Here is a 15,551-nt window from a genome sequence, read left to right as displayed (position 1 = left end):
CCCTGTCTTACAGAAAGTTGTGATTGATTCAATTGAACTTGAGATCAACCTGAAATTTCTAGAGTTGTGATAGTTTCAAAGCAATTCACATTGATATTTGACATTTTAAGGTTTTGCTTGATTCCACTAACAGTTATCTGCCTATCCTGGTTGGTATGCAAATGAGGAGACTGATGATGTTACCGACTCAGTCACCCACTCACTATTTCTGTTGTATTTTGTTATATGAAAAATTTTAATTTTCGCCTCGGTATCATGTGACACAAAATTTTATTCCTCCCTGAACATTTGGAATTACCATTATTTTAACAGTTTGTGGTTAAGTCAAGTTCGTCCTTATTGTCAGATCTGTAAAAATTGAAATATTTTATAGTTCAAACAGTAAAAAACAAAAGAAATGGTGAGTGAGGGACATCATTGGATCTCATTTGTATATTACTGAGTTGTGTATAGGACTGTTTTAAGAAAAATAAGCAAAACTTATGTGTCATAACTTTTGTTTTTTAAGCCAGGTTTACACCAAATCCAAATTCTCCCAAATAAATTTGGACTGATTCTTGCCTTATTCGGATGGTTTCAGTGGATTAAAATGTTCCCGAATCCTTCCTGAATTTTCTCACATTCGCAGAGGGAGAAAAGAATACTTGTGAAACCATCTGAATATGTATATTCGGATGGATTCGCAGCTGATTCTGTTCCAGTGTAATCCTAGCTTTACATCTGATTTTGATGAAATTTTCAGCGTTATGGTTGTTTGAGTTTTCTCTGTCGATTCGAATCAAAAATTTTCTAGGGTGGACTTGACCTTAGCAGACAGCTTTTATTACTGAACCGCACCCTTTATCACAGCTGATAAAATTCTGATTGGTTTGATCTAAACAGGTAATATCCTGGGTGTGATCCGGGAGCATGAGCGGTTGATGCGGACGTTCCGTCTTGTGAGGAGGGCTGGGTATATCAGTGAGTTTGTTTCTATCTGTCCAAACCACGCCCAGAGGTGTGTCTATATAGCATCGGATGGAGGCAGGGTGTGCAGGTAAGATGATGATGATGATTGTGGTGATGATGATGATGATCCTGGTGATGGTGATTTGATGATGGTGGTGATGGCGATTGTGATGATGATAATGATAGTGATGATGATGATGGTGATGATGATGGTGATGGTGATGATGATGGTAATGATGGTGATGATGGTGATGGTGATGATGATGATAATGATGATGATGGTGATGGTGATGATGATGATGATGATGATGATGATGATGGCGATGATGGTGATGAAGAAGATGATGGTGATGATGATGATGGTGATGATGATGATGGTGATGATGATGATGGTGGTGATGATGATGATGATGACGGTGATGATGGTGGTGGTGATGATGTAAATGATGGAGATTATGATGATAGTGTTGATGATGATGATAATGATGATGTTGATGGAGATGATGATTATGACGATGGTAATGGAGATGGTGGTGATGATGATGGTGATAATGATGGTGATGATGGTGGTGATGATGGTGATGTTGATGGTGGCTTGATGATGGTGATGATGGAGATGATGATTATGACGATGATGGTAATGGAGATGGTAGTGATGATGATGGTGATGATGGTGGTGATGATGTAAATGATGGAGATTATGATAATGATAGTGTTGATGATGATGATAATGATGATGTTGATGGAGGTGGTGGTGATGATAATGATTTTGTTGATTATATTGTCATATTGATGATTATGATGGTGATGATGGTTATGGGGATGATGGTGATGCTGCTGCTGCTGATGATGGTGGTGATAATGATTGTGGTGATGGTGATGATGATTGTGGTGATGATGATTGTGGTGGTGATGGGTGATGATGATGACGATGATGTTGATGGAGACGATGATACAGATGGTGATGATATTGTCCTGACATATTCTCCTTTCTTTGCTTAATTACATGTACCTTCTCAATTTCTAGGCCTTACATTATTGTTGAGAAGTGCATCCCGAGGGTGACGGACAAGCACATGGTAGAGCTCTCGCAAGGCTTCCGAAGCTTTGAAGATTTCCTACGAGAGGGGCTCGTAGAGTATCTTGACGTTAACGAGGAGAACGACAGTCTGGTGGCGCTCTATGAGTCACACATAACAAAGTAAGTAGTATAAATAATGATGATAATGATAATATAGATGATAATAATGCTAGTAATAATGATAATGATGATAAAGTATGATAAGAAATATTAAAAGATAATGATAATGACACTAATAATAATGAGAAAAAGAAGAGAGATAACCGACTTTGGTGTAAACCAGTCTACTCTCAAATAATCATTCACCAGTGTTAAGTAGCTCAATCTATCAAAACTGGTGACCATAATCTTCTTTTCGTCTCTACAGAGTCATAGCCATTCACAACAATCCAATAATGTGAATATTCACCAGTCTTTCTCCTTATTCCATGCATAATGGTACCATATCTTACTTGTTTTTCACCCCTACAGAGAGACAATTGATCTTGAGATTGTACTGTTTACCAGTCTGCTATCAAATAATGTGATTATTCACCAGTATTTTACCTCAGTCCATCTTGACTGATGACCATATCTTCTGTTTTTCTTCTCCTTGGAGTGACAATTTACCATTCAACACAGATTAATTGATTCTTCGCCAGTCTTTTACCTCAATCCATTTAGACTGGTGACCATATCTTACATGTTTTTCACCCCTACCAAGAGACAATTCATCTTTAGATTGAACTGTTTACCAGTATAATCTAAAATGAAGTAATAATTTACCAGTCTTTTGCCGTAGTCCTTCTCTTAGGATGACCATATTCTTTCATCTCTACATAACTCACCATTAACCACAGTCTGGTAATGTGATTATTTACCAGTCTTTTTCCTCAGTCCATCTAGACTGGTGACCAAATTCACTCTTACAGAGACACAACAATAGATTGTTCTATTCTGTTCTGCGATCAAATAATGTGATTATTCACCAGTATTTTACCTCAGTCCAACTTGACTGATGACCATATCTTCTGTCTTTCTTCTCCTTGGAGTGACAATTTACCATTCACCACAGATTAATAATACGATTATTTGTTAGTCTTTCTCCTCATTCCATGCATACTGGTACCATATTATTGTTCATGTTGTTCACCTCTACAGAGAGACAATTCTTAAGATTTAACTATTTACCAGTCTACTATTAAATAGTGTGATTATTCGCAAGTATTTTACCTCAGTCAATTTTGACTGGTGGCCATATCTTCTGTCTCTCTTTTCCTTGGAGTGACAACTTACCGTTTACTACAGATTAATTGATTATTCGCCAGTATTTTCCCTCAGTCCATCTTGACTGGTGACCATATCTTATATGTCTTTCACCCCCTACAGAGAGACGACTCACCTTGAGATAGAACCATTCACCATTCTTGGTGTGTGCGCTGGACTGATCCCCTACCCCCACCACAACCAGTCTCCCAGGAACACCTACCAATGTGCAATGGGCAAGCAAGCTATGGGTATGATCAAAATTTGAGAATCGATCAAGAAAATGTTCGGGAGGGCGGGGGGATAATTTTCTTTGATCCAATGCCAGTTAGTCCAATTATCATGTCGTCTACTGTCATTTGGTCTACCTCAGCTCATCTACTGTCCAGGTCTAATTGCAGTTGTGTCCACTCACCGTTTCGTCTGATAACCAGTTGGTCCAATAGGCATTTAGTCGTATGTACCCTTTGCTCTAATTAGATTCGGTGTTAATTGAGCGAAATCAACAGGGAAAATGGGTATTAGACCAACTGGTTATGAGACAAATGGGTGATTACATAAAGTGATTTTTGGACCAAATGGTTGTTTGAGGTCAAGTCCACCTCAAAAAATTTTGATTTGATTCAATATAGAAAAATCAGACAAGCACAATGCTGAAAATTTCATCAAAATCGGATGTAAAATAAGAAAGTTATGACATTTCAAAATTTCGCTTATTTTTAACAAAATAGTTATATGAACAAGCCAGTTACTTCCAAATGAGAGAGTCGATGATGTCACGCACTCACTATTTCTTTTGTTTTTTATTGTTTGAATTATACAATATTTCAATTTTTATGAATTTGACGATTAGGACCTCCTTGCCTGAAGCACAAAATGTTAAAATAATGGAATTCCACATGTTCAGGGAGGAATGAATCTTCATTTCACATGACAATGAAGAGCAAATAAAAATATTTTATATTTTATATTTTATATTATAAAAAACAAAAGAAATAGTGAGTGAGTGATGTCAACATTTCCTCATTTGCATTACGACCGCGATGTGCATATAACTGTTTTGTGAAATGAAGTGAAATTTTAAAATGCCCTAACTTTCTTACTTTACATCCGATTTTTGATGAAATTTTCAGTGTTGTGCTTGTTGAATTTTTCTCTTTTTATTCAAATTAAGTTTCTGTTGGGGTGAACTTGTCCCTTAACAAAACGTTGATGGACTGAATGGCATTAGATTGAAAGAAGGTGGACCACATAATGAGTGGACGAGTTGGCAGTGGACAAATTGGCAAATTACTGGGTTGATTTACCCCTCTCCCCATAATAGGTTTATACTCTGGATAAACTCAGTAACCATGAGATAATTGTTAGAAAGGGCCTTGATTATTAAAAAAACCTAAAGCAAGCTATGGGTGCAATCAAACTTTGATAATCCATGAAGAAAATGTTGGGGGAGGGTGAGGGTTGAACCCCCCCCCCTGCGGTTTTAGGGTTAAATGCGGGATCCTGTTTTCATTGGTGCAATATACAATCACAAAATTTGTAAGATTATTGTTTTACAGGGCCTACATTGATTTGAATGGCAAGCTATTGGTGTGATTAAAATTTTAGAATCTAGCAAGAAATTGTTGAGGGGTGGGGTTGAATCACCCCCCCCCCCCCCAATTTTAAGGTTTTACTCTGGATATAATTAAAGTCCATTATTGTTTGAAAGGGTCTACATTGTAAAGAATGTAAAGCAAGCTATGGGTATTGAGAATGACGCAAGAAAATATGAGGGCATGGGGGTTGATTTGCCTCCCTCCCCCAAATCTGTTTTAGGGTTAAACTCAGGATACCGTCTTCATTGTGTGAGTTGTACAAAATCCATGAAATACTTGTGTGCAAGAACTTGCATTGACAAGAATGTAGAATGACTCTGAGTGGTCTACATGTAATTCAAGTGCCAAATTCATATTTTTACAAAAAAGGAAATTACAAAACAAGCGCTGCAGTTTCGAAATATTTGAGTATTGGAATTACAATCTAATGGTATTCCTTGTAAGGATACTTCTGACAGGCTTTGTAATTATATGGTCCGTATTGAGGTTTCAGTTGTACCATGGCACAAAACCATGGTTTATGCAGATTTCAGGTATTAACATGCTTCCGTCAGGTGCCTTTTGCTGAAAAGGTGCATTTATAATTTGAATTCTCTTATTGTATGTGATTATATGAGCATATAAATAACAAACATGAAGGAGACAAATATGCATGAACCATTGTTTTACACCATGGTACAGTCGAAACCTCTTGAGAATACAGGCCAATATGTCTTAATATTTCAATTGTAGGCATTGGATTGTTTCATTTACATTTTGCTATTTGCAGGTACCATAGCTTACAACCAGCGGAATCGCATTGACACTCTGATGTACCTCCTTGCCTATCCAATGGCTCCTCTCGTCAAATCTAAGGTACAGTAAGTGAATCTAAGTAGGAGTGGGCTATAAATGGGTGATTTTTGTTTTACTGTGGCAACAGTTTTTTTGTGTTCCTTTTACCTTATTTCAACATGAAAATGAGATGGGAGGAAACAGACTTGCCAGTTTACAGTATGACCATCGGCATGTTTTATTGACTGCCTCAATAACTAAGAAGTTACAAAAATTGAAATTATCACTTCAAACACACCTATCGATGTCAAAGAAGCATAATACATGAATGGACTCAATAGCAGTCAGGAAAAGAATGACCATTTGGTTTAATCCCATCACATTTTCATTGATCTTTCTTTTGCCATTTTGTGACTTTGGATTCCGGAACTTATCGATTTGAGGGACTACGTCCTCTTTGTGATTTAACCAATCTCTTAATTATTGACATGTGCTTATTGAAGATTATTGAAGCTAGCCTGTGTCAAAATTTTGTTCATTTTGACTGAGTGGAATCTGTGTTGTACACTTGAAAATTTGATGAGTTTCTTTTGGAACCCAGTGTATTTGCAATTAATTGCAAATTTCATCACAAGCATAGTGTTTCACAGCTGAGATCTTATGGAGAGCCGTAATCCCCCCCCCCCCCCGCATTGAAAAAAATACAAAAGTATCCGGGACATGATAGAGTCAAGGTCTAGGACATTTTTGAGACCATTTCGATTTTATTTCATGCTATTAGTGGAATCGGTCCGAAGGATTATCAAGAAGAGAAAAAAGGGTTGTTCAGAAATATGCTGAAGTTCAAGTTCAATGCATGTATTTTTAATTTCAAGTCCAGTTGATTAATTTTGCTTTGTGTGTCATCGTCCCTCTCTCCTCTACATGCTCTTAACCTTTTTCCACTTTCACTCCTTTTAATTCCCCCCTTTTCCTTGGTTCTCTTGCGTTCGCCCTCCCCATTCCTCCCATCCTTTCACCATTCTTTGTCATGCAGACGATAGATTTGATAGGGTTTGACAAGATTCCTGCGGGTCAGAATGCCGTGGTGGCCGTCATGAGTTACAGCGGGTACGACATCGAGGACGCCCTCATCCTCAACAAGGCTTCGGTTGACAGAGGTATGACCTATTCCACAGGGTGACGTTGAAGAGGAGGTTGATGATGATGATGCTTGTGGTGGCGATATTGATGCTGGTGTTGGTGATGATTATGATGATGATGTTGATGATAGTGATGATAGTAATGATGATGGTGATTATATAAAATCAAGGTTAAATGCTGACATATAATGATAGCTCTAGATCTGGTACCTTGAAATAATTTTGTCTTTGTGAAACCATGAAATCTAAGCTGATAGCCGATGATTCTGATGATCACTAACACAAAAAGGCATATGTGGGACAGGGTATTAATATTGTTTGGAAAAATACCCAACATTTTATGAAATCCTGTCCTTGATTTGCTCATTTTTCAGCAATTACACATTCTTTTTCCAGAGCCAATTTGCACATATTTTTTATTCATAGATACAAACAATTGTGTGGTAATTTTAGTGGATTCTGCTTAAACTTTTTTTGAGATTGTTACCACAACTGGTATTTATCTTTAAGTTTGTGTTTTTCTTCAAACAAATTTTCTTGTGGCAGGTTTTGGTAGGTGTTTGGTGTACCGCAATACTAAGTGTACATTGAAACGTTACGCTAACCAATCCTTTGATCGCTTGATGGGACCGAAGCTTGATCCGTTGTCACGGCAACCCATCTGGAGGCACCGCATCCTGGATGCAGATGGAGTGTGTGCTCCTGGTATGTTTGTTTTATTCTCTGTTCCATAAAGTCCCACCCCCTTTCTCTCCCCACTGCTCTTTCTTTCTCTCATTCTCTCTTCTTTGTCTTTAAAGCGCTTAGAGACATCATTCCGATGTATTAAGCGCTATATAAATGCGGAATATAATTATTTTCCTCTTTCTGTCTTCCTCTTTCTCTTCATCTTTGTCTTTTTCTCTCTCTTTTTTATGGGGGGTTCATACAGATATGTTATCATAATCTCATAGCACCCTCCCTCAGAGGATATAGGAATATGTATAAATAGAGTTGTCAGAGATGCGCCAGCTGGTAATAAGCAACACATCTAAGACAATGTCTTCAGCCTCTAAGATGGCAAGGCAATGATGCCATTACATAAGGTATATTGTGGAAAACAAAACTTTTTAATTGATTTACCTTATGCAACAGTATAATTGGAGATAACATTTTCTTCTATTTCATCTATCTTATTCTTGTCCTCATTTGCTCAATCCATCCTCACTATTTCTTGATGACCCTATCCTGTTTTTTTTGAGCCAACTGATATATGTAAAATCATATTTCAAGAACTATTGCACCATTTATTTTCTATTAGCCCTTTAAATAATTATTTCTTTGTACGAGTTATGCACATTTCATGATACCAGTGGCTACAGTTACAAATTAAAATCATATCTCCCTTTGTAATAGGCAATTAAGTCTGTAGCTTGGCAGTGATCTTCTGTCTGTGTTAAGTCTACAAGAACAATCCCACTTGCAGCATAGAACATTGCATTGACAGTAATTAATTTTCTGTTACTGCATCTATTTACATCCCCTAAGATCTACATTTACTGTATGACATTTTATTTTGCTAATTGTAGGAGAGAGGGTCACAAACAAACAGGTGTTGCTGAATAAGTCTATGCCAGTAGTGAACATGAATCCTCTGCAAGCAAGCCCAACCAACCAACCCCAGCAGCACGACTACAGAGAAGTCCCAATAACGTAAATTATATCACTTGAATGATATTAATTATGTCTAGCAAGCCCAACCAACCCCAGCAGCATGACTCTTGAGAAGCCCAAATAACATGCATGCTATCACTTGAATTATATTGCAAGCCCAACCAAACATCTCCAGGAACATGACAACAGAGTTGCCTAAATATTGTGGGTCATATCTCTGATTTCCTCTTCTCAGCACCTTGAGCGCATATTTAATATGGATTTTGGTCTTTAAAATACTCCATGTTATTATTATTATAATGTATAGAGTGCCAAAAATATGACATCCGCAAAATCTTCTTTGGCTATCAGTATTTTTATACATCACCTTGTCGGAGCATGATGATGAACTTCCAGAAGTTCCTAAAATCAAGATTGCATATCACCTTGTCTTGGTAGATCTGCATCTGGTTTATTTACAATAAACCTGATGTTTTCAAATTCTGGAATCTAAGCTGGTAAATAAGCACACTGAAGATCACCAACACAGATTAGCACATGTGGGACACTGTACTATTTGTTGGAAAAATTCCAGACATCTGGCTGGAAGACCATGCATGTTTTGTCAATTTGTCAGCAATGACTCATTTTCTACCAGAATAATTATTGGGCACATATTTGTTATTCATTCATGTTATAGCTTATTAGGTGTTCATTTGATCAGATTCTGGACAAATTAATTTTAAAATTGTTAACCACACTTGGCATTTATCTTTAATCTGTAATATCTGCAGGTACAAGGGGGCTGCTGATTCCTATATTGAGAAGGTCTTGGTGACCTCAAACCCGGAAGAAGCATTCCTTTTCAAGGTTCTCCTGAGACAGACGAGGAGACCTGAGATTGGAGATAAATTCAGCAGTAGACATGGGCAGAAGGGGTAAGATTGGCGGTGATGATGGTGACAAGGATGATTTTGTTGATGATGATGATGAAGATGATGATGTTAGTTCTGATGATGATGGTAGTGATGATGGTGATTATGATGATGATGATGATGGTAGTGGTGATGATGATGTTGATGATGATGATAATGGTAGTGATGATGATGATGTTGATGATGATGATGATGGTGATAATGATGATGGCTGCATTTGAGATGATTAGTGATTTAGGATCGATGATGACGATGATAAAAGTGGTTGTACTAGTAGCGATGACGATGATGATTTATGTTGATGATTACAGTGAAATTTGTGGTTGTAGTAGTGATAATTATCTTCATAATGAGGATGATGATTGAATTGTATTGAATTGAATTTATTGTCCAATTAACTGGAAATTTGGTGCTCGCTGGTTATCAGCAAGTTTTCAAATAGAGTGTATACAAATAAATGATAATTGAAAATATATATCCAATGCTAACAGCAAAATTGTGTTATGACTTAATAAATATTTGAATGGTTATTAAACACAATATGAATTAAAATATTATCACTAATAATAAGTATCATGGTGTTCGCAGGGGACTAATTCCAAAATTCCCCCCATCTAATGTCAGACTGCAAGGCAGTTTGACCTCGTCTTGCCCTACTGTTAAATATGTGTATTGAGTCTGGTACAAATGAGTATCTGTATCGACTTCGGTTTAGTTTGGGGGATGCACAAACAAATTCCCGATCAATTGTAGTTGTAATTAATAAACAAGGGATGATGATGATGATGATGGTGATGATGGTGATGATAATGATGGTAATAATTTTAGTGGTGATGGAGACAGTGATGATCATACTATTAAATATAGTAGGGAAGTAGTTTCTGTTGATCTTCATGATATTAATGATGACAATGATGGAAATGGTTGTGATTCTATTTCTAATGTGTATGAAACGTTTGTTAGTTCATTCAGGAATACAATATCCAACTGAAATTCTGGAACATTGTAATTATTGGGAGATTTTAGTTTAAAAATGTTCATGCTCTATGGATTATCTGGAGCAGGTTAGCCACAGTGGCATATTATGGTGATCATTACCTTTTCTCTTAACCCCTCCCAGAGTGTGTGGACTTATTGTTCAACAGGAAGACATGCCGTTTGATGAGAGAGGGATCTGTCCTGATATTGTAAGTAGCATCAAAGTTCATTGGCCTTGTTGATCTTTGACCTTCATCGCCATGTGACCTGAAAAACATGCCACCAAAACCAGAAATGCCTCCTGTGTATTCTAATTTGTATTTGATGTTTGCATTATTTACTCTTATTTGGCTGTACTTTTCCATATACCTTGGAAAGCCCACGTGTACTCAATGCAAATCAGTTCATTCAGGAGAGCTTTTTAAATTAAGAGAATAGGATTAAACTGAGGTAATTCCCTCTTTCCCCCTCCCTTAATATCTTTGCCATAGAATATCCAATATTGAAGAGTAACAATTTGCCTTGACCAAAACACGTGCCATATTCCCTTAATATTTCAATTCTGAATTGTGCAAAATATATGATGCTCATTTCTTTTACATGTACATCCATTCCCTCAACATGATGAATTTCAGCAAGGTTGAAAAGAAAAGACGATTTATCTCTCTCGTAATCATTACATGTATTTGACAAACCTGTCAAGCTCAAATTCATCCTTGTCTGCATCTATATTATTGTATGAATATGGTTGCTGTGAAGAAAGAATCAGAAATAAAAAATATTTTTGTTCCTTCTCTGTCCCTCAGATCATGAACCCCCATGGCTTCCCCTCCCGTATGACAGTGGGCAAGCTCATCGAGTTCCTTGCAGGCAAGGCTGGTGTACTAGAAGGAAAGTTCCATTATGGTACAGGTGAGCGAACTATTTACTTATGGGGAAAATTCCAAATTTGAAGGAAATTTCATTTCACAGGTTGGGTAATTGCTTAATTGAAATGTGTTAGAAACCTCCTTTTAGTCAAACACAGGATTTTCTTAGCCCCGGACTATCGCTAACCCCGTACTATTTTTTTCCTTTTCACACATGCCAAATTGTTATTGCTAACCCCGGATAAGCAATGCTTGCTTTTCACACACGAAACTCGCTAGCCCCGGACTAGTGGTTTTTGTCGATCATTCGTAGTACAAGTACTTCACTCGTACCTTTTTACACACGCTAAAATTTCCTTAACCCCGTACTATAGGTGGGGCTAAATTGCCATTTAGCCCCACCTATAGTACGGGGTTAAGCTTAGCCCACTTTCGTTTTACACTAGCGATCTGAACCCCGTACTATCGCTCTTAGCACCGCAATAGCTGGGATAACCCTGCTTTTTTGCAGGGCCAAATAATCCTGTACTAAAGGTGGGGTTAGCCCACTTTGCAAAAATGCTGTGTAAAAAGAAAGTGGGCTAAGCTTAACCCCGTACTATAGGTGGGACTAGATGGCAATTTAGCCCCACCTATAGTACGGGGGTTAAGGAAATTTTAGCGTATGTAAAAAGTGTATTTGTTATCTATGTGAGGAAAAGTTCCAAACCACTAATTCGAACTTGTTCGCCATACTATGCAGCACTTCACAGAAAATTTTTAAGAAGATCCATGGCTATGGACATTGGTCCATGGATCATTTTGAACTTAGGGCATTTTCACATATAAGTCACACGTCAATCCTGAACCCCATCCTCCCCTGTCTGCATTCAAATGAAAGAACGGACGACGTCATCAACTCATTAAAAAGTAAGAATTATATTGTTAGAAGAATTAAACCTCATTAAGGAAATTTTAGCCTGTGTAAAAAGGGTATTAGTCACAAAAGATCACACTTAGGCATGATTTTTTTTTTCTTTATGGAAGGGAGGGTGGAGGATCTCACTTAAGCATGAGTGCAATCTCAGTTTATTTTTTTTTTATATCATTGATTTTATTACTGGTAATAGGATGAACATAACAAACAAGAGAACAGTCCCTAAAACTAATTATAATTGAAATAATGCAGAACAATAGATATAAGTGACATGATAATTGTAGCAATGATAGTAATTATACCAATTCAAGGCAGTGGTAGAGAGTCTTAGAGAGAAACTGTCATTTAAACGGTTATATACATTTATTAATGATTTATTTCAGAAAATTTACATGCTGTTTCCAAAGAATGTTTAAAAAGTTAAGTATTGCTATGAATAGACTTTGTTTATGTCATTAGAGTGCTTGTTTTTCTTCTCTGATTTAGCGTTCGGCGGAGACAAAGTTGTAGACATTTGTGAAGACCTTAGGAAACATGGTTTCAACTATCTCGGAAAGGACTTCCTTACATCCGGTATTACAGGGTGAGTAGTGTAGAAAGACAAATAGAGGGAGCGAGTTATCTCAGTCGGCAAAGCCTCTGCCTGTTGAATCAAAGGTCTTCAAATTTAGTCCACCCCGGGCGGATGACTTAAGCCTATTTTGTGTGTAAACCTCTCTTTGGATATTGACTATTACAAATTGGTTACCTTTTTAGCTAGGTTGCCTTGCCCTTCCCGTCCAACATCTTGTCTGCTGGACTAGAATTCTTCTACATAACTATCCAAAGCATAGCTATATCTATCTTATCTTACTGCCTATCTATACAGGGAGCCCCTGACAGCTTACATCTACTTTGGCCCTGTCTATTATCAGAAGCTAAAGCACATGGTCCTAGACAAGATGCATGCCAGGGCTAAAGGACCAAGGGCTGTCTTGACGAGGCAGCCTACAGAAGGAAGAGCTAGGTAAGATTGAATAAAATGAAATGAAACCTTTCTATAGTGGCCACTAATAAGGGACAGATGGCTCCTATAGACATGGTCTTATTGGGTGTTGCAAGAAAATATTTGCAATCAATCGCAAATATTCTGTTGCAATTCTACAACTGATAGATCAACGTTAGCTGTAGCAAATCAGATTAAACTTCTTGTTTCCAGGAGCAGATTAGCAATCAATCACTAATTTGCAATTAACTGCAAGCCATATGATTGATTTAGGGACCGAAAATTGACTTGCAATTGATCGCAAGTTTCTTGCAACCATCCATAGTGGCACAAAGTTACAACAGTTGTAGATCTTGAAGAAAACAGGCTCCACTTATGCGATTCCAAAATAAGGTTACATTTTTTTAAGTGCATTTAATACCCACAAAGCTGCTGGAAACGGTGTACCAGGGGCATGTTGTAGAAAGAGTTGCGTTTAAATGCAAGTCAAAATATCAAGCGCAAGTCCCGAATGCGGGTGCTTCATTGTCTGAAAATCAAATTGCGCAAGATTTTTTTGTTGCGTTTGATCGCAACTCTTTCTGTCCTAGGTCAATGTACGATAAATTATTTTTTCCTCCCAGGTGTGGATCTAGTCGGATTAGGTACAATACCATTTCAAGGGCCATATTGTTTGTGGAATATATTCGGCCTCTCCAAACTAATGGTGTCAGGCTAGATCCCCGCCTGCTCGTTAACATATTATTTTCGTCTTTGTTCGCTGAAAGTATCTGTCATCTTTGTGCATGTATTCATTGTGTCACATGACAGAGATGGAGGCTTGCGATTGGGCGAGATGGAGCGTGACTGTTTGATTGGTTACGGGGCGAGTATGCTGCTTCTTGAGCGTCTGATGATTTCAAGTGACCAGTTCCAAGTGGACGTCTGTGGGGAATGTGGTCTGATAGGTCATTCTGGATGGTGAGTAGATAAACAAAGATGATGATGGTGATGATGATGACGATAATGATGATGATGATGATGGTGATGATGATGATGATGATGGTGATGATGGTGATCATGATGATGGTGATGATGGTGATGATGGTGATGATGATGATGATGATGGTGATGATGATGATGATGGTGATGATGGTGATGATGATGATGGTGGTGGTGATGGTGATGATGATGATGATGGTGATGGTGATGATGATGATGATGATGATGATGATGGTGATGATGGTGATGATGGTGGTGGTGGTGGTGGTGGTGGTGATGATGATGGTGATGGTGATGATGATTTTTTTTTCATGATGATAATGATGAAAATTCTGTTTAGTATGCTAATAATGATCATGATGACGTTGATTATAATGTTTTATTTTTTAATTCTCCATTATCTTCCAGGTGTCCATACTGCCGTTGCTCCCAAAACATATCATCTTTGAGGATACCCTACGCATGCAAGCTCCTCTTCCAGGAACTCCAATCAATGAACATTGTTCCAAGGTTAAAGCTCAAGAAATACACAGAATGAAGCGATTCCACGAAGCACAAAGAATCAGTCAGCGTAGAAGATCAAGTAAAAGAGAAGATGCAGCGAGATGCTTGAACTTCTTTTTGCGGAACTCCATCAGTGCCTTGTCCAAGGTCAAAGTTCACCAAATGAGAGCAAACATGTGCTTACCTGGACCCCGTCTTACAAAGAGTTACAATTGATCTAATCAATCGTAACTCCATGGAAATCCATCCATAACATAATTCTTTTTCTGCATGAAATCAGCTCAATCTCCTTAGTAAACAAAGAGAATCACACTGAATCTTCAAGAGAACAATTAATCTATGAATATACATCATATTTGACAAATATTTCGAACAAGCAATGTATTATATGTTGACGTTGCTGGCCTGTCATCTATACGCGTAGTCGTGGTTGATCGGATCAATCGCAACTCTTTGTGGCTTGATATTTTCGATGGGTACCAAGCAAATTCTGGATCAATACAATAAGATCCAGGAACACATGAATGGGAATAAAAGGCTCGAATGGTTCTTGCAGAATTCCATCATTTTTTTCCAAGGTTGAAGAAATGCACTGAATCTTGTCCAGTGGTTGTATACCTACCTGTGTAGCCAAAAAGAGGAAATGCACTGAGTGATATCAAAAGAGATATGCGTAAGAGATGCCTTTCACACTAACTGTTATTGCAAATTTATTTTATTCTATTGAGTTTTATGAAACAGGGCCTAGTGTCCCATTTCACAAAGACTTGTTATAAGAAAGGCACAAACAAGTCTTCTATGAACCAATCAGTGTGAAGGATTTTAGTAGCTCTAAACTTTAATTACAATATTTTAATTGTAACACATTTTATGAAACTGGCCCCCTACTCCTAGGTCTTGTTTCATTAAAAACTTTTATCATGCACAATTTCCAATAAGCTTCACAAATTTCATCTCAGCCAA

General features: G+C 37.6%; 1 protein-coding gene across 1 annotated transcript in view; it reads left to right on the top strand.

Annotated features, from left to right (window-relative positions):
• Window positions 1–14,663, top strand: part of LOC121417414 (DNA-directed RNA polymerase III subunit RPC2-like) — a 38,748-nt gene extending 24,085 nt beyond the window's left edge. The window contains 14 exon segments of the mRNA XM_041611111.1: window positions 883–1,036; window positions 1,976–2,149; window positions 3,398–3,525; window positions 5,642–5,727; window positions 6,683–6,806; window positions 7,335–7,493; window positions 8,357–8,480; window positions 9,215–9,358; window positions 10,476–10,542; window positions 11,140–11,245; window positions 12,605–12,701; window positions 12,987–13,124; window positions 13,914–14,063; window positions 14,493–14,663. Of these exon segments, the coding sequence (XP_041467045.1) occupies window positions 883–1,036; window positions 1,976–2,149; window positions 3,398–3,525; window positions 5,642–5,727; window positions 6,683–6,806; window positions 7,335–7,493; window positions 8,357–8,480; window positions 9,215–9,358; window positions 10,476–10,542; window positions 11,140–11,245; window positions 12,605–12,701; window positions 12,987–13,124; window positions 13,914–14,063; window positions 14,493–14,622 (1,781 nt within the window). The 3' untranslated portion in view covers window positions 14,623–14,663.
• The last annotated feature ends 888 nt before the right edge of the window (window positions 14,664–15,551 follow it).

The sequence above is a fragment of the Lytechinus variegatus genome, chromosome 6 (genome assembly GCF_018143015.1).
Source record: "Lytechinus variegatus isolate NC3 chromosome 6, Lvar_3.0, whole genome shotgun sequence".
Lineage (NCBI taxonomy): Eukaryota > Metazoa > Echinodermata > Echinoidea > Temnopleuroida > Toxopneustidae > Lytechinus > Lytechinus variegatus.
This window is presented reverse-complemented; position numbering and strand designations above follow the sequence as displayed.